Here is a 19,471-nt window from a genome sequence, read left to right as displayed (position 1 = left end):
ATAAATAACTCTTTTTTGTATAATTATTATACGATGAAGATTTTAAAAATATATTTACATTATATATATGTATATATTAATACAAATAGTTTTTTATTATTGTTATATGTACAAATAGTATTTTTGTAATTAAGTTTAATTAAATTGGCATAAGTTTAATAAAAATTAACTTGTGTGTCAGTGTGTGCATTCTCACTTCTTCTTATTCATATTTTTTTATAGTACAGAATTTTTTTACACATAGTACAAAAATTTATAACATAAAAATTTTTGTATATAACATAATTTTATCGATATATCATAAAAATTTGTACACATAGCATATAAACTCATTGATATAATATAAAAAATTTTTGCATATAACTCAAAAAATTTTGCTATAAAACTCAGAAATTACTTATACTACTATGTTGTTCTGGATTTTGTGTTGCATGCCAAAATTTTTGTGATTAATAATTTTGTTGCATAGCTCAAAAATTATTTTTAATGTCGATGTTCTAATTTTTTGCTATGCAACAAAATTTACGTGCTGAATAATTTTGCTATATATAAGAGGAGAAGAAGACGATAAAGATTATAACGATAACGATGAAATAAGAAAGAAAAAGAAAAAATAAAAAATCAAACGAAAGGAGAAAGAGGCAAAGATGATGATGAAGAAGGAAAAAAAAATATAATTCCACTTAATCTAAAAATTACTTGGTCCCCTAATATTATTTTTTAATTTTTTTAGACATTGATTGTATAATAACTTGAATAAAAGAAATGCTCATATCTAATATTATTGAGCATTGCATGATTTCTCTCATGTGGATATGACTGAAATTGTGCATTTACGTGTCTCTTAGTATTTAGGTGAATGCCCATACCATACTGTCCAATCTGTGTTGTGCATGTTTCTCACGTGTCTAACAGAATTGTTAGATATTCATGTGAAAAAAACACAACGTTAATTTTGATTGTTTAATAATTAATATACCGGAAAAGTCTAGGGGCCAGCAGTTTTGTTGATTTTTGGCCAGCAGAAAAAAGTGAATCATTGGATGAAATCTCACACCAATCTCACACCATTAGATCATCATTGATGGTTATTTGATGGCTACCAATCACAAAAGTTACTGGCCCCTAGCATTGTTCTTAATATACCTAACCCTTCAATTAATACGTGGGTTACATTATATTGTTTTCTTATTTCAACTATATATAGTTTAATTTAGCGTTTATTAATTTAAGGATCTTTGTTTTTTTCTTTTTGATTTCTTCTGGAAAAATTGAACTTCAAGCAATGCAAAATATTGTGATGCGTGGTTCACCCATAAGCCATAATTTAAGGACATTATTTCTGCTTCCACTGCCATGCATTATGGCACTACCTACCAATTATTCGTACCACTAGAATATCCATAGGAATCGAATTTATTTCACTCTAGTTTTAGATATCATGCATATTCCTTTGCATTTTTATTTTTAATATTTATTTTTTAAAATTAGAAAAAAAGAATAATAAAAATGAGAATTGTATTTCATTTTTATCTTTATAAATATATGTTAAGTTTATTTTTTAACTAAACCCATCCTATTAACACACATATGAATGTTACTAATTAAAAAAGTTTTTATAAAAAAATATAAAATCTAAATTTTAAGATTAATATGTCTAATATCATATTGTGCCGCAATCTAATACCATATTTTGAGCTGATATTTTTAAATATTATTTAATTATTAACTAAAAATAATAAATTGTACTCATCTATAGTATTATCTTTTGTGTACTCATCTATTTTTATCATCTAAACTAAAACTAATAAAAATCCAATCAGATATGCATTAATTCGTAATTAAAAATACACAAAAAGGAACATTTTATCCAAAAGAAATTAGTTGCTCATAAGGTAATTTTACTCAAAAATCAATGAAAATTCAAATTTACGTGAATTATTGATCAAACTAATTTGTTATTAGTTCTTAAAATACAACGTACTTGGATCACATTCATAACTAAAAGATTAACAAAATAGTAAAAATATTTTGCAATTTTTAACATAACGTCTCTAAAATAAATTAACATCATCATTATTATTATTTTCGTTAAGAATTAACATGATTAATAATTCTTACTCAAAAATGATTAGTATGTACATTTGCCCGAAGGATTTATAATCCCTCAAAAATCTTGTTTTGGAATTGTTTTACTTCACCTAAGTGCCTGACCATTCCTCTAAACAAAAGTTAAAATTATTAATAAATTAATATATATATAGATAATAATATTAATTTTGGTGATATTCCTTTTCCCCAATGGCAATACCTAGAAAAGAGGCCTTCTTTTGGCTGAGTGCAGTGCATGCTCCACGCTTGCCTTGCTCCTTCTTAAACGGTAAAACCAGCCAGCCAATCATCCTCAATATTACGTCATAAAAACTTTTCTATTTTAAATATATATATATACACACACACACAAAGTATATACAAAATTACTCTATGAATATTATAATATAAATTATCTATCATGTATTTTACATGTGTTTATATACATTGTTTTAGATATTTTTTCAATAAAATAAGTCACTTTTAAAATTAAAAAATATTACATCAAAATAATATTTTTTTATAATTAGATGATTAATTTTTTATTAAATATCAAATATAGAGAAATACTATAAGTGTAATAAAAGTTATTATTTTTTACTATAAGTTAATCATCAATATTTAAAAATATAAATTAAAAATATACTGTTAAATTACTAAATTAAAAAAATTGAATTAATAATTAAAATTATTACCAAAAATAATAAATTATACTAGTTGACTGGTCCTCGAGTATTTTTCATCAAATATATACTTTTATAAACATTTGAAAAACAATAAAGTGAGTAAACATTTTTTTATTTAATGAATTTAATTTTGATGTAAAACATTTTATATAATTATGTAATTACATACGTTCGTTTAAATGATTATTTATGCGGTAAATATAAAAAGGTAATTATTCACATCATAAATACATTAATATAATGTCGTGTAATTAAATATGCGTGTAAAATTACTTTACACTGACCGTACATTAAAATTAAATTCTTATTTAATATGATAATTTATACACAAAGAACAAATTTGGATAAATAATTAAATAGTCAATCTTACATCATCCTATCAATTAAAATATTGAATTCACTATATTAATTTTTAACGCCAAATTAAATATCTTCCAAATACACATGATTCTTAATCATTTGTCAAAAAAATTTCTCTTACATCACAATGCATAAAAAATAAACAATACAACCAGGGTTTACATATTTTATATGACGATAGTATCCATCTAATGGTGGTTGGGTGATGAAAAATGTGAATTGCAGTCAAAATCAATTCTTTTTCGGATTTTTCAATTTTTCTTGCGGTGCGTCCCTTCACTTCATTGGAGAGTATACCCTTTTGGCCACTGAGCTGCGTGACTGTGTTGGAGTTAGTGCACTGAAAGCAGGTAAAGTCGCTTTCTTTTTTGGCCCCCAAAAATTAACACAGAAAGCATACATTTTTATCTTTCTTTACCAATTAAAGAGGACACAACGGGTGACTGGTTGATAAAGAAGAGAGTCGTTGAGGCTTGGAAGAACAAGAACAACAAAGCTACCAAACTCTCCATACCCTTTGCAAAATCTCTCATGGTTCGTCCCATTTGAGCCTTCACCAATCATCATCTTGTTTTGGGAGAAAGACGATTTGTGTTATGTATTTTTTATTTATTTTGTGTGTGTATTTTACGTGAAAGTTCCATTTTTTATTGTCATGTTATGGTTTGTTTGGTTTGATGAACATGCCCATTTGAGTTTTTTGTGTGGATGATGTTTGATCGTTTGTGAATTATGATTTTTCAATTTAGAATTGATGATTGGGTGTGCTTCTTTCTGTTGGTCTGGTTCATTTTTATAATAAAGATTGAATTTTTGTATGTGTGGGATATATATGATTATGGTTATGGGGGGTGGTTGAAACCTATATATAGGAAATCAATTAGCTGTTTCTTGAGCAATTTTGTTATCTCATTCCTTCTCCTAAATCTGGGGAATGATTTGTGTGGATAAGGATACGTTTGCTCTTTGCTTCTAGATATTTTAGGTAGAGGATTTGTGGTTTAGTCAAATTTTACTGATAGATTTTACACCAATGGTTCATATAACTTACAGCTTTGTGTTTGATTTTCTCTTTTTTTCCACCTTTACTTATTTATGCAAGTCTAAGTTATTGAGGTGTTTTGTATTCATAGGAGGTTTAGTGAGTTTCTTGGTTAAATTAGAGAGACACCTTTTTTTTTTTCATTTCACTGGTAAACAGAATTTAGTTTCATTTTGGGATAACCTAAACTTTTCTTGTTTTTGATTTTGGAGAAACCCAAGTTGAGGTTTCTCCTTTCCTGCACATATCCTTTGTGTGTTTGGAACTTCATTTTTTCTTCTTCTTCTTTTCACAGTTCTCTCTCTATAATCCGGCTTTATTTTTTTGTTTAAGTCGAGCAATATTTGGGAGGAAAAGCACTGTGTTTGTATATACCCTATAGAATTTGAATCCAAGGATCTCTGCAAATTTGGTCAAATAAAGGCTTCTTGATCTTTTGTTGTGTTTAGTGGATGTGCTTGCATGAGGATGAAATTTGAGCAGATAAAGGTTGATCTTTTAGGAGTAGTTGCCATGTACTATGTTAGAATTGAGACAGTACATTCCACAATTACAACACCAAGGTAGATTTCTATATGCCTGTTTGATATGGAATGTTCAATTAAATGTTTTAAGAAAGTTAATTCAGTTATCTGTAGGATTTTTTTTTTTAATTTTTTGTTTGGGAATCTATAACATTTGATTGTGCCATTAGCATTAGTCCATAACAAGTTTTTGAAAATACTGTTTTTTTGTGACTGGTTTCTTCTGCATTTTATTCATTGTGATGCTTAACTTGTTTCTATTGGCATGATATTAATATTATCATTGCATCTTTTCTTGGATTTGGATAGAAAACATTTTGTCTGGCTGATTTCTTGTGGGACAAAAGAAATATGGCTACTATCTGCTTATAAACAATGTGAATATTGTCCATCTTAAATTAGAAGAGAGATTTTTTTCCAAGTATGAAAGTGTTGATTTAGTTTTGGCAATTATCCCATTAGATTAGGCATCCAAGATTTTGCATAATGTTGGCCTTTTGATTCTCAGATTTTGCAGGAATTACTTTCTTACTAGGTTAGTAAATTCTCCATTATGACTTTAATTATTGTTAGCTTCGTCAAAGTTAAATTTCTCTGTATCTCTTTGGTTGGTAAATAAATGATCATCTTTTAGAACTGTTGAAAGGAAAAGAGGCTTACAAAAGAGAAGCAAAGGAGCTTTTACCCTTCACAAATGTTTACATTGTTTTTTCTTGTTCTGATTTAAGCTTGCAAAGTGAAAATGCACTATTTATAACTTTATTGACCTCTCTGGGTCACTCTTAGGATGTAAAAAGAAATTTATTTAGACATTGATTCTCTAGAATAAGGTCTTGTTTGTCTTTGTTATATACAAATACAATTTCTTTCTTATTTCCTTTTAAATTTTCATCCGCATTTTTTTCTTTCTGAAAATGGTTAACACTGCTAATTTGGACAGGCAAGGAAGATGCATTGCAACCTTCAAGAGATAGAAAAGGATAGTCCAAAAGTTTCAGAAGTGAGAAAGGATTCTACATCAACATTACCTCAACAACAAAATAAAACCTCTTCTTTCGAGGTTGGCCTAATTGCAATCCTGTTATTGCGATTTATTTTTTATTTGTGTGGTTAGGTTGTTAATCCTAACTTTTTTGTCTTATCTAATTATTCAGGATTGTGGAGATTCTTCTGTTTCAAGCATTAGCACTGATAGTGGGTAAAATATTTTTGCTACTTTATCATTTCTTGCATTTTCTTTTTGTTCATTTGTTAATGTGGTTCCATAATGAATACCTGTTTTTATCTATTTAAAGTGTTGGCCTATTGTTGGATCATCTATTCCTAGCCTTCTAATACCATTTAAGAAATATACTTAATGAATATGCTTGATTGTTTATTACCGTTATTATATAGCTCCTTCATTTAGTTTTATATTTGTTTCATTCAGAAGAATCTTGAAACCTGAAAATAACTATAATTAAATTTTGCTTATTATTTATCAGGTGTGCTGTCCTTACATTCCTTAATTTCGAGCCGGATGGAAACTGGAGAATTGTTGCCATACCAGTACGCTGCCTCAGTCATATTAACTTAGCTTCCAGTCTACATATGGATGGTCTGCAACTTCTTTTACCTCCTCCGCCTATTGATAGGTTGAAGATTGATCAGTGTAAGGGTCCAAGAAGTCCTCTTCCTCACTATGCTTATTCAGTCAAATCATTCACAAGAAGAAACGATAATGGTTCGAATGTGCGTCGTCGATGTCAAAATAAGATTGCTAAGAAAGCTGCTCAACTGAATGAACTGAATGATGTTTTGGGTAATTCTCATTCCCAAAGTTCATTGGTGTGCAGCTCTGCCTTGTTTCCAGATAGTTCGGCTGCAGTTAATTCATCTGATAAGTTGATGAGTATCACCAAGGAAGACAAGTCTCTGAAGAAAAACTCTAGAAAAAGGTTGAGCAAGAAAATTAGACAGAGCAAGAAGAAATCAAGTGACAGTGGCTCTGCCGAACAAGAAGTTCCTAGTTTGGCTTCTGAAACTTGCAGTAGCAATGACATGGATAAGGAGGCTGCACTTATGACATATACAGCGGAACTAGAAATATCATCTTCTGATGATAGATTAGTAAAAGATGATTGCGAAAGGAGTGAAATGAATGGCAGCACGGGAGTTCCTGAAAGCTACAAGACTTTTATTGATGATATAGTAGACTCTTTGGTGTTGGATTCAGTTTCAGTTGGTTCACACAGTGATGCAAGTACAAAAGATGGTGAAACAGGAATACAATCTAGTAAAGGAGGCTGCGGAGTTGCTTCAAATTCAGGAGATGGGTATTTTCCTGGCCAAAATGTAACGAATGGGGTTCGGGACAACTGTGAACGTAATGAGGGAATTAGGAATGGTGGTCAGAATTTTGCGCCTAATGATAAGAGAGCAAAGCAAAAGAGAACAGTGTCAAAGAGTTCTAGTTTTAACAAATTTGGGAATGTTGGAGTCTCGCATGGTCGACCAGGGAAGGAAAACAGTCATTCCATCTGGCAAAAGGTTCAGAAGAAAGGTTCTGAAGAATGCAGTGGTGATTCGAAGAAAGTGAACACAACTTTGTCACAATCTGATTCCACTGTGAAAAAGGATCCGCCAATTGTCCAAAAACCCAGTTCTAGTAGTGTAAATGTTACGTTGAAGACAGACGATAAAAATCCTGTAAAAAATAAAGTTGATAGGAAAACAAAAGTGAAAATGGACTCCACTTCAAGAAAAGGTCTCGGTAGTTATTCTAGGAAGGGTTCCCATTTTGACCGGTCCACATTAAATGATGATGCAACGGTGTGTTCTCAACAGAATGATATGTCACATGTCTCTTATCAGGAAAATAATCAACAAAGGTTGACTAGTGTTTCCGGATTGAGTTCTGATACTAATTGCGTGACGGATGGGTTCCAGACCAATAGAGTTGAACAGATAACATCTGAACTAGTTCACAGTTCAGAATCAGAGTCTCCCAAAAAGGCCTGCAATGATATTGCAAGCATGAATACGGAAAATATAGACATTCAAGATAGCTCATTAGCAACGCCTTGTGAGGACTCGGACCAATTGAACATGTCTAATGAGCAATCATCCATATCTTGTAATCCTTTAGGTGATGAGGCTGATCAACGAGAAAAAGAAGTTTCCCATGCAGACTACAATGCACAAAGCCACAGTTCTGGAACCAGTGGCCTTTGGAAATGGATACCAATTGGGAAAAAGGATACGGGGTTGACAAAATCCGAGAGTAGTAGTTCTTCACCGGAACATTCTGATGCACCGCATAGCAAAAATATTAACTTAGATAGCAATGTTGAACCACAAGTAGCTTCTACTTCGCAAAATCAGGATTCATCACTAAATGCAAGTCGAACAGGCACAGGTCAGGTTTATAGTAATTTTGGTGGTCTAGTTGAGGGTGAGAATCAGGCATTAGGTAATCAGGTTGCATGTACAGTGATAGAGAACAGTGTCAATCATGATGCAGCTAATCAGATGGTTTACGAATGTGAGAATCAAGAGACATTAGACAATGATTCCTACAGAATAGCCCAAGCTGTGAACGATGCGTGTGGGGCACAACTGGCTTGTGAAGCTTTACACATGGCCACAGGTGATCCAATTGCGGAGATCGAAAGATTACTTCACTTTTGTAGTCCTGTTATATGTCAATCTTCCAATTCACCTGGTTGTTTCACGTGCGCTCAGAACTCTGTGGGTTGTGTCTCGCTCTGTAGACATGATATACCCGACGTATCTTTGGGATGCCTGTGGCAGTGGTATGAGAAACATGGGAGCTACGGTTTGGAGATAAGGGGTCAGGATTATGAAAATCCAAAAAAACTTGGTGGTATTGGTAATTCTATGTTTCGTGCGTATTTTGTCCCTTCTTTGTCAGCAGTTCAGCTGTTTAAGAACCACGAGAATCAACTAGCAAATGGTGATGACGAATTTCCATTTATCACCTCGACATGCTATAGTGATTTAGAGCTTCTGTATGAATATTTTGAATTGGAACAACCTCAACAAAGACGGCCTCTATATGACAAGTAAGAAAGTTCATCCTCTTTATCCTATCATCATTCGTCGCTAATTGATACCTTCCGTCACTGATTATAGTATGTTGAATTTTATCAAAACCTGACTATAGTTTTGGTTTTGGTCATTCAACTATTGTAACGTGTGACATCATACCTTGATATTGTGTTCCTTTCATAAGCTTGTTCAACATCAGGACCCTATAATAATATAATGTTAAGGAAAATCATGGTTTGGTGGTTGTGTTTGGATCTGCATAAACCGTGCTAAAAACCAGCATATCACTTAAAATTTGCCAAAATGTTGAAATATACAGATATGATGAAATGCCGCATAAAGTCGTTTTTCTTTGTGGTATTCTGCTTCTTTTTTCTTATTATGATAACCATAAACTCATATTGTGCTTATATTTTTTTATTTTTGTTTTATTTTTTATGGAGATTATCACATGAATAATTTCAATAGGAAAGACCATCAACTATAATTTATATTTCATAACAGGATACAGGAGTTGGTTGGAGGAGATACACCAATGCTAGCTCAAATTTACGGGGACCCATCCAAACTGGAATCAATCAACCTGCGAGATCTTCATCCTAGATCTTGGTACGTGACCTACATATCATCTGTACATCACTTGTTGAACAGAGTTTTATATATTCTCTAAGATCATATTATCACAAGTATGGATTGTTGTCAATAATTTAAGTGAAGTTTAAAACTTTTATCATTTTGAACCGGCAAATCTGCATACAGGTACTCTGTTGCATGGTATCCTATTTACCGTATACCGGATGGCAACTTCCGAGCAGCTTTCTTGACCTATCATTCACTTGGACATTTGGTTCGTAGAAGTAGAAACCCTGATTCACCAACTGTAGGTTCTTGCATAGTATCTCCAGCCGTCGGCCTCCAAAGCTACAATGCCCAGGTATGAAATAACTTCTTCAACAACTCCTCATACTCGAACCTTTTTCATATGATTAACTTTTCAATTAGTCATTCGATGATTAATAAAAATGTTCAAAATGCATTAATTGTAAACAAATTTTATCATTTACTGGCATTTTCTTGCTGTGGCTGATTTCAAACTAATTTGGAACTTGTATTGGCGAAATAGTCATGGCTTGTTATCACATAAAGCATTATTGAAGAGGCTTGTTTTCTGCATGTAATGTGATATGAGCAGGGTGAATGCTGGTTCCAGCTGAGGCAATCTGCACTGGCAGCAGAGATGCTGGGCTTAAACCCTTCTATCCTTCTCAAAGAACGGCTTCGGACGCTCGAGGAAACGGCTTCTCTCATGGCGAAAGCTGTTGTCAACAAGGACAACAAAATCTGCGCAAATAGACATCCTGATTACGAGTTTTTTCTCTCTAGGCGACGATACTGAGATCTATAAAATTTTCAGAAATTCCTCAATAAGTAATTATGAGTAGGCCGAGGCCAATTTAGTTGAAAAAATAATCTTGGCTATGTCTGGATAGGAGATAAATGACAAATAGGATCCAAGTGTGTGTGATAAATGGAACTGCATGTTGTTTTAGGTCCTCTGTTTGAACTTAAATTTGTTTGTACATACATAGCTTTCTGCAGTACCATTTTATTTTGGTTCTTTTATTATCACTTTGAATTTTAGTTTATTTTCATTCTATGTATTCTGTAGAAATAAATATATAAAGTATATGTTGTAGTGCTGATTTTCAGATTAGCAATTATTCCGGAAATTTTCGTACAGATCTTTTTCTTTCTTTATTAGTTTGAAGTTAGTGCATGCTGCCATTTAATCAAGTAAATTCTTATTTTGTTATCAGACTATCACGCATTTGATTATTCTATTATGTAATTTTGATTATTTTAATAGTTGATTAATTTGTTGAAAAAATAAAAAAGTATATAAAACTATGCATATGACAACTAATTTGATAAGTGATTTGTTGTGTGTATAGAAATTTATGCTGAATATTCCTTTTTGATGTATAAATAATTGATAAGGCCAAAAAGTGAAGAGACTATTTTAACCCCGCAGTATATGAAAGCAAAATGCACGAAACCTCAAGCCCTAGTGTCTTTTCCTACCCTAATTTCAAAATTTGAAGAAGAGAGGGAGAGGAGTGACTAGTGAGAGATGCAGCCAGAGAATCTATTGCATCAGATTCATCTCCGAACACAGAAGTGCACCGTGGGATGTCCCTTACTCGATCGCTGCCTCGGAGGAGGGATCCCTTGCAACTCCATCACCGAGCTCGTCGCCGAAAACGGCACCGGCAAGACCCAATTTTGTCTCCAACTCGTTCTCTATGCTCAGTTGCCGCCTTCCCGCGGCGGCCTCTCAGCCTCCTCCCTATACATCCACACCGAATTCCCTTTCCCTCTCCGTCGCCTTCGACAGCTCTCACGCGCCTTCCGCTCTTCCCACCCGGATCATCCCGTCGCCGACCCCTGCGGCCGTGTATTCGTCCAAGGAGTCTATACCGCCGACGAATTGGTCGACGCGCTGCCAAAGATTGAGCTGTTCTTAATCCATTCGAAGTCGCGGTTTCCATTGAGAGTCATTGTGATCGATTCTATCGCTGCTCTGTTCCGTTCCGATTTTGACAACACCGGGTTGGACCTCCGGCGAAGATCGTCTCTGTTCTTCAAGATTGCCGGCGGGTTGAAGTCGCTAGCGAAGAGGTTCGGGTTGGCGGTGGTGGTGACGAACCAGGTGGTTGATTTGATCGAGGGCGGGAATGGGAATGGTGTTAGGGTTGGGAATTTGGGTGTGCTGTACTCGTCGGGTAGGCGCGTGGCCCCCGCGCTGGGTCTGGCGTGGGCGAACTGCGTGAACTCAAGGCTGTTCTTGTCGCGGCACGATGACGGTGCTGACGTGGATGGAAGTTGCAGCAAGAGTCGGAGGAGGATTAGTGTTGTGTTTGCTCCTCATTTGCCTCATTCCTCTTCTGAGTTTGTTATAACAACGGAAGGTGTTTTCGGCCGCTAAACCATGGCGGACGGCACGGACAACTTTTAAAGTAGCAGCAGCTTTGTATAGTGTTTTAGTTGCTGTGATCTCAATCCAAACGGGTAATGATTAGAAATACTAATTTATCTGTTTAATTATCCTCTTAATATTTATCTGCATACATACATGGTTTTGGACAAGAGAAAATATGGTTAAACAAAGTAAATATTAAATAACGTAAACAACAGTTAAAAAAATTAAATTAATTATTAAAATTAAATTTTTAATTCATTGTTCATAATTTTTATTATGTATTTAACAGAATTATAATTTAATTTATTTTTAATATACATTTATATTTTAATATATATTTTATATTAATAATTAATTTTAGAAATAAATTTAATATACACGAATAAAGAAATATGTGTAGTGCTACTTTTGAAATTAATAATCAGTCTGAATTTTTTTTCCTGTTTTGAAGTTAGTGCATGCTGATTGCTGCCATTTGACAAAATTATATTTCTTAGGATCATGCTTGTCGGATCAGAGAAAACAAGAAAATGATAGATTAGAAAATGTTTTATAACCAAGTACGTTCACATGAGGTTAAAGAATTTTAATATGAAAAAAAGAGATGAGTTTTGTTGGAAATAGAGCTTTTTGCTATATATATATATATATATATATATAGGTGGGTGGATGTTACAGAAACAGTAGATTACAGGTCATGTGCTAATTTAGTATGCATGCTGCGTGATGGACACGTGGCGGAGTCAGAAGCAATTCTGTGGCGAGCATCCATCCAATACGTATTTTGTATATTGGATATGTGTCAGGCATGCAGACAACACGCATCCTGCGTATTGGACACATGGTAAATTCTGGTTGGATGGCTTTGCAATACAAAAACTATGAGGTGAGTTTTATCTATAAAAATCGAAACTCGTTACTATTTTACTACATTGTGAGAGAGGTGTTTTTCTCTACCGTTGGTTTACCACAACGGTGAGATTATACGTAATACATATGAAGGCATGAGCTTTGCTTGTGAGAGTACATTTTCGTTTGTGGTTCTGCACACTATAATGTTCGTGGAGCTACAGTATGGGATCTGTTAGAGCATAGAGAGTGATATTTTAAAGAGGTTGATCAACATTCTCTATCGGAGTCCGGTTGTCGTATTTGGCAGCCTGATATAGTTTGAGGTTATGCCGATTGTTGACGAAACAAGCATTCAGCGAATGTTCATATTCACAATCAAACTCAGGTGCAACAATGAAAGATTGAGTTGTATGTTGAGTTTGAACATATAACTGCGGATGAAGTTCAACATGACTCAGATGTGCAAGATGACAGAATTGAAGCGTACGAAGGAATGAACAATGATAGCGACAAGTAATTCGAAGCTACGTATGAATCCAGTGACGAGGACGAGGATGACGATGGAGGAGGTGAGGCAGTCGCGGAAACCTTAGTGGTTCCACCCGTAGTTAGTCAACCCCTGGACGTTCTACCTTTTATGCGTAGCTTGGATCTTGACGCCATGCATGCACCGGAGTTTTCCGAATATGCGAACATAGGTACGTGAGCTGTCAGTAGTATGTTTCCTTAATTTTGTTTTGACGGATCGGTAAGTAACAATTATTCTTTTTATAGGTGTTGCTGACCCTAAGGACAGAGAGTTCAGGATCGGAATGGAATACGGTTTTAGAAAATCAGTCATTGCGACAATTCAGAGTTACACTATCACCAGAAGAGTCGATTATGCTGTTTACGAATCCGAGCCACAGATGTTCTATGCAAAATGCGAGACTTATGGACGTGGGTGCGATTAGCTTATCCGAGCCAGCTTGATACAAAAAAAAGCTTGCTGGAAGATTTGGAGATACAAAGGGAGGCACACGTGTTCCATGGAAACGATCTCACAGAATCACTCCAAGTTGGACTCGGACACAATTGTTGAGGCTATGAAGCCATTGGTTGAATCCGACCTATCCATAAAGGTGAAATCTATAATTGCAGAAGTCCATGCAAGATTCAACTACACTATTAGTTACTGAAAGGCTTGGTTGGCAAAGTAAAAGTCGATAGCGAAAGTTTTCAGTGGATGGGAAGAATCTTACGGAACTTTGCTGTTGTGGTTTTTCGCAATGATTCAGAAGATGTCTGGTTCACAAGTGCAAATAGAAACACGATTCCTGCAATGGGAGTGAAGAAGTGGCGGGTGTTAGAATACTTCATCGGGTCTTCTGGAGTTTCAATTCATGCATTAAAACCTTCAAATATTGCAAGCCGCTGGTTCAAGTTAACGGCACCCACCTATATGAAAAATATAAAGGTTATCTTTTGATTGCAGTTGCGCAAGACGGAAATTAAAATATTATGCCGATTGCTTTTGCCATTGTAGAGGGTGAGATCACTAATGCGTGACACTTTTTTCTTAGTAATTTAGAAAGGCATGTTGTAAGAAGAGACGACTATAATCTTCAATCGTCATGAGTCAATCCGGGTAGCAGTAAATCTTAGCGGAGGTGATTGGAAACCTCAGAAAACATTGTGGATGTTTTGAATTTGGCACATTGGTAGCAACTTCTTAAGGGAATTCAAGGTCTTGTATTTTCAAAAGCTTGTGGTCAACATTGGGTATTCAAGGATGGTGGAGGAGTGCAACGTCAACTATAAGAGGTTGCAAGAATGAGGCGAGGCATATGTCTGTTGGTGTGACAACATCAAACTACCTCAGTGGGTATTAGCATTTGACAAGGGACATCGATTGGGTCACATGACGACAAGCTTTGTCGAGTGCATTAATTCAGTGTTGAAGGGTTCCCGAAATATGCCTGTCTTGGTGCTCGTCCGAACAACATATTATCGGTTGAACGATCTATTTACGCGGAAGAGTACTGATTACCCGGGACTGACGATGGTCATGAATCCTGCCTTGAGACGAACGTTAAAAGGTCGTCCTAAGTTGACTCGCTATCTGAAATGAAATGGATTCACAGGAAATGCGTGGTCTCCGAATATACCGTCTTTGTGGGAGACAAAGTTGGTGGCAGTGGTGGTTCATAAGGTTTATTTTCAGTTGTAGAGGTCAATTGTTCATTGTGGTTAGATTTTGAATTTTTAAGTTAATGTATTTGAATTCTTAACAAACTATTGTATTTTCAGTTTTAGGGTTTATAGATTCAATAAACTAAGTTGGCTTCGACCGAATGTTAGTTACAATTAATACAAAGATTAAATAATACTGAATTTGAATAAGTAGAAGATGATTGCAACTAATACAGATATTTAATAATACTCAGTTCAACTCAACTGAAGACGCATATAACTAATACAAAGATTAAATAGACGAAGTTCGACTAAACTGAAGATGAGTGCAACTAATTCAAACAGTATATAGACTAAGTTTGACTAATCAGCTCACGACTTTTTCTTAAAAAACTCCATCGCCTTGTTTGCTATCTTGTTAACACTTGACAAAGTAAACCTGTTCAGTGGACGAACATCTGTCCATAGGTTGTACTGACGACCAACTATCTATCCCTCTACCGGACTTCACCTACCTGCTTTTGCCGGAGCAAAGGGACTAGGGATATACTCGTCAACAACCTCCTACTGTGTCGGCGCATTCAAATCAAGACCGTTCGGAGCCTCTGTTGGCACATTCAGACGACTTGTATCGATCTCAATATGTGGATCAATGTAACCACTCGCTCAACTATCAGGTGTGGGGGTATGATGGCTTCGACAAGTCGAGTCATTCACCGATGCTCGGTGTGACACATGCTCTTATTGTGATGGCTCTACAGGGAGGATATTCTCAAAAAAGCACCAGTAGCAAGGAAATGACGAATTAACACATCATCCACATACGTATCAACCTGTGGTGCAATAGGGTGAAGTCTGCAAACTCGTATCCCGGATGGCTATGCTCGTTGGGGGAAAGCTGTGATGGTTGTGCTGTGACAGCTGAGGTAGTTGCGGACGATCATAAGGAAATGGCTGGAACACTGCATATGGTTGCTGGGGTGGCTGTTGAGGTGGATGTTAGGGCGACTGATGAGGAATGAACATCGACAACATCAGGTACGTCCAGAATAATCCAAGGTACTAACTACGGTACTCGGCAGACAGGCTAAAGTCAATGATTGGTAGCAGATTCCTATCTCGCAACCGACTGTTGCGGCGGTTCCCCATTGCTGAATCCATTAGTTGAGTATGGTGCTCCAATCATGGTACTGTACTCCCCGAATAGTGTAACAATGCTGGTCAAGAGGGATGGCCTGTGCCGACAGAGGGAGAATTGTGCATACCCGTACTGGCAAATCACTCGGTCCACATGATGCCATACGACACAATCGAATAAAAGCAACAACCCTACTGTGTCACACACATCAAGGTGGCGATGTAGTTCGGCCGGAATGATGATATCGAGGTTTGGTCGCCAGACAAATTGCAAAATGTTGCAAGGGCTAAGTTAGACTTTTAATACCGTAAATTATTCTTATAAATTAATATCGATGTTGACCTTTTTTATGTAGTCTATGTCGTGCCTAATAAATGTCGCGCTCCTCCACATCGACGCCCTAATTCGTGGATGATGACTCCACTTGCAATACACAACGTTATAACAAAGTTTAAATTACATCTTGCCAGTAAAACAAAAATAAAATGAGTTAAACTCCAATAAATTATGTACTGTTACGGTATTACCTGCGTGCATCTGGTATATCACCAGGTACAAGTTGCTGTCTTGGAATGAGCGCAAGAAAGGGCATTCGCTCCCATCCCAAACAAACAACAAATCCAGAGAATCATTCATCTCCTTTTAATCGTACCGCGATGCACGGCACAGTGCCTTGTAAAGATGTGCCAGAGTTGTTAACCCCCAACTGTAAGTGCCGATCTGCTCAAAATTTTGGAGCAGTGGTAGGTACTTCGCGTGGGCATACACCGTCAACTTATCCGCGAAAGGGGTGGTTCCTAGTAGATAGAAGATGTGATACCTAACGTAACACTGAACAGACTCTCTGAAAATAAAATCTATGAACCACCACTGCCACCAACCCTGTCTCCTGCAAAGACGGCATACTCGGGGACCACACATTTCCTGTGAATTCATTTCATTTAAGATAGCGAGTCAACTTGGGACGACCTTTTGATGTTCGTCTCAAGGCAGGATTCGTGACCATTTGCGTTGGTAAGTCTTAGTACTCTTTCGCTTAAATAGCTCGTTCAACTAATAATATGTTGCTCGGACGAGTTCCAAGACAAGCAGATTTCGGACACCGTTCAACAATGAATTAATATACTCGACAAGGTTTGTCGTCATGTGAGCCATCAATGTCCCTCGTCAAATGTCAAAAGCCAATCGCACCCACGTCCATAAGTCTTGCATTTTGCATAAAACGTCTATGGCTTAGATTCATAAACAACGTAATCGACTCCTCAGGAGATAGTGTAACTCCGAATTGTCGCAATGACTGATTTTCTAAAACCCTATTTCATTCTAATCCTGAACTCTCCGTCGTCAGGGTCAGCAACACTTATAAAAAGAATAAATTGTCGCTCATCGATCCGTCAAAACAAAATTAAGGAAACATACTACCTACTGCTCACGTACTTATGTTCGCATATTTGGGAGACCCCGGTGCATGCATGGCGTTAAAATCCAAGCTACGCATAAAAGGTCGAATGTCCATCGGTTGACTAACTATGGGTGGAACCCCTAAAGTTTCCGCGATTGCCTCACCTCCCCCATCGTCATCCTCGTCCTCGTCACCGGCTTCATACGTAGCTTTGAACTCCTCGTCGCTATCATTGTTCATTTCTTCGTACGCTTCAGTTCTGTCATCTTGCACATTTGTGTCATGTTGAACCTCATCCGCAGTTATATGTTCAAACTCAACATACAACTCAATCCTTGGATATTGCACCTGAGTTTGCTGGTGAGTATGAAACATTCGCTGAATACTTGTTTCATCAACGATCGGCATAACCTCAAACTGTATCGTGCCGCCAAATACAACAATCGGACTCCGGTAGAGAATGTTGCTCACCCACTTTAAAATATTACTCTCTATGCTCTGACAAAGCCCGTATTGTAGTTCCGCAAACGTTATAGTGCACGGAACCACAAACGAAAATGTACTCTCACAAGCAAAGCTCACGTCCTCATATGTATTACGTATAACTTCACCGTTGTGGTAAACCACTATATTTACAATGCCCTCCATTACACCAACAGTAGAGGAAAACACCTCTCTTTCAATGCAATAAAATAGTAACGAGCTTCGGTTTTTATAGGCAAAGGACTCGAAATAATTGTTGATTATTAGATGAAAAACAAATCATAGAAAGCATGATTAGAGGAGAATCAAGTGAATCAACCCTATACACTTGAGCGACTAGAGCGGATATACATCCGGTGAGGGTTTGATTGCTCAAATTTTATGTTTCCATCGGTTATCATCTCTTTTCTTGCAAGTTTGTAAATCCTTTTTAATAACTCAATTCATCTCGCATGTTTCGTGTTGCCTGCATGCCTGACACGTGTCCAACATAAGGTCTGTATTGGTTAGATGCTCGCCGCGTAGACAACACACAGAGTACACGTTACTTCTGATTTCGCCATGTGTCCATCATGCATCATGCGTGCTTAGTCAGCACGTGACCTGTGTGTTGCACCTGCTGTATCTGTAACATCCACCCACCTTTATATACACAAAAAAAAATTTATTTTCAACAAACTCACCTTTTTTTTCATATTAAAGTTCTTTAGCCTCCATATGATAGCAAATTATGATTTTGTTGGAATTTATCGCTTTGATTTTATCATGACGAGTTATTTTTGAATATTCTTTAAGTGCCAAAAACACAAAAAGCTGTAGTGCAAACAACATATCAACTAACTCAAATCCCATGTACTTTATTTATTTATTTTTCCATTTTAATACCCGTTTATACTTTTTGAAATTGAAAAATTTTCTAAATAAAATTATAAAAAATAAATTAAAGACACAAAATTATCACGATTTTTTAATTTCAAATTCTTAATGTTCTGAATTTGTCATTCAAAATATATTTCTCTCATAATTTGTCAAGGTAATATTTTTCTTTAAAATCATTAAAAATATATTTGAACCGTATTGGTGAAGCAGTTAACATTCGAAATGGGAGGAATTTTCAATTTCATTAACGTACGCAAAAATATAACGTAAATATTTTTGTGATGATATTTTATATAAAGATAATATTATAGACTATTAAATAATTTGATATATTTAATTAAATACATTTGTCTCTAGCTATATAAAAATTTACAGTATTATTTCTATATAAAAATTTTTATGTGAAAATATCATTACGGGATAGTATTTTCTAAAATATAATCCATTTTCTTGTCGTTATCTTGCAGTGGTGGCCTGTATTAAGAATCTTTTAGATAGGTCATCAATGACCATGAAGAATGATTTAAAAATAAGGGAGAACTAGTCCTAAGAACCATTAAGAGGTATTGATTGACCAAAAATGATTGATTATATTACAATGATAAAAATGAGTAATTAACTATTAAATTAAAAGAAAAGGACCACAAAATATTTACAACTAGACAATAATATTTACTTTAGTTACAATATATGTATTACTACATTATTTACTATAATTAACACTGTTATCTACTGTTTAAATCAGAGGCGGAGCCTCATGGGGGATCCCCCCCTTCCTCATTTTTTTTAGTAAATTATGTATAAATTTTAAT

At 35.4% G+C, this 19,471-nt stretch overlaps 2 protein-coding genes across 6 annotated transcripts; both read left to right on the top strand.

Moving 5' to 3' along the window:
- Positions 1 to 3,327: 3,327 nt before the first annotated feature.
- On the top strand, positions 3,328 to 10,493 carry LOC107644607 (uncharacterized). Of its 3 annotated transcripts, none has more exons than XM_016348495.3 (8): positions 3,328 to 3,487; positions 3,565 to 3,671; positions 5,644 to 5,763; positions 5,858 to 5,901; positions 6,188 to 8,767; positions 9,258 to 9,362; positions 9,513 to 9,687; positions 9,946 to 10,493. In XM_016348495.3, exons 1-8 carry the CDS (start codon positions 3,343 to 3,345, stop codon positions 10,147 to 10,149), a joined length of 3,480 nt encoding a protein of 1,159 aa, XP_016203981.1. In that variant the 5' UTR covers positions 3,328 to 3,342; the 3' UTR covers positions 10,150 to 10,493. The 3 variants fall into 3 exon arrangements, with proteins under 3 accessions (XP_016203981.1, XP_020958738.1, XP_020958739.1); XM_021103079.2 differs by lacking the exon at positions 3,328 to 3,487 and adding an exon at positions 5,212 to 5,238 and having other exon boundaries at positions 3,571 to 3,671; XM_021103080.2 differs by lacking the exon at positions 3,328 to 3,487 and adding an exon at positions 4,629 to 4,742 and having other exon boundaries at positions 3,595 to 3,671.
- A 221-nt stretch (positions 10,494 to 10,714) lies between these two features.
- Positions 10,715 to 19,319, top strand: XRCC3 (homolog of X-ray repair cross complementing 3 (XRCC3)). Of its 3 annotated transcripts, XR_015883145.1 has the most exons (3): positions 10,715 to 11,822; positions 12,428 to 13,283; positions 13,360 to 18,808. XR_015883145.1 is itself a non-coding variant. In XM_021103082.2 (1 exon), the coding sequence occupies exon 1, from the start codon at positions 10,885 to 10,887 to the stop codon at positions 11,737 to 11,739; it is 855 nt and encodes a 284-aa protein (XP_020958741.2). In that variant the 5' UTR covers positions 10,715 to 10,884; the 3' UTR covers positions 11,740 to 11,860. The 3 variants fall into 3 exon arrangements, 1 of the variants encoding a protein (XP_020958741.2); XR_015883146.1 differs by lacking the exons at positions 12,428 to 13,283; positions 13,360 to 18,808 and adding an exon at positions 19,127 to 19,319; XM_021103082.2 differs by lacking the exons at positions 12,428 to 13,283; positions 13,360 to 18,808 and having other exon boundaries at positions 10,715 to 11,860.
- The last annotated feature ends 152 nt before the right edge of the window (positions 19,320 to 19,471 follow it).

The sequence above is a fragment of the Arachis ipaensis genome, chromosome B5, assembly GCF_059453495.1.
Source record: "Arachis ipaensis isolate K30076 ecotype BB chromosome B5, ASM5945349v1, whole genome shotgun sequence".
Classification (NCBI taxonomy): domain Eukaryota; kingdom Viridiplantae; phylum Streptophyta; class Magnoliopsida; order Fabales; family Fabaceae; genus Arachis; species Arachis ipaensis.
This window is presented reverse-complemented; position numbering and strand designations above follow the sequence as displayed.

Bases quoted from the DNA above. Each gene is read 5' to 3' on its own strand.
- XRCC3 (XM_021103082.2), top strand. From the start codon at position 10,885: ATGCAGCCAGAGAATCTATTGCATCAGATTCATCTCCGAACACAGAAG.
- LOC107644607 (XM_016348495.3), top strand. From the start codon at position 3,343: ATGAAAAATGTGAATTGCAGTCAAAATCAATTCTTTTTCGGATTTTTC. The intron at 3,488-3,564 runs GTAAAGTCGCTT...TACCAATTAAAG, and splicing joins AGTTAGTGCACTGAAAGCAG to AGGACACAACGGGTGACTGG. The intron at 5,902-6,187 runs GTAAAATATTTT...ATTATTTATCAG, and splicing joins AGCATTAGCACTGATAGTGG to GTGTGCTGTCCTTACATTCC.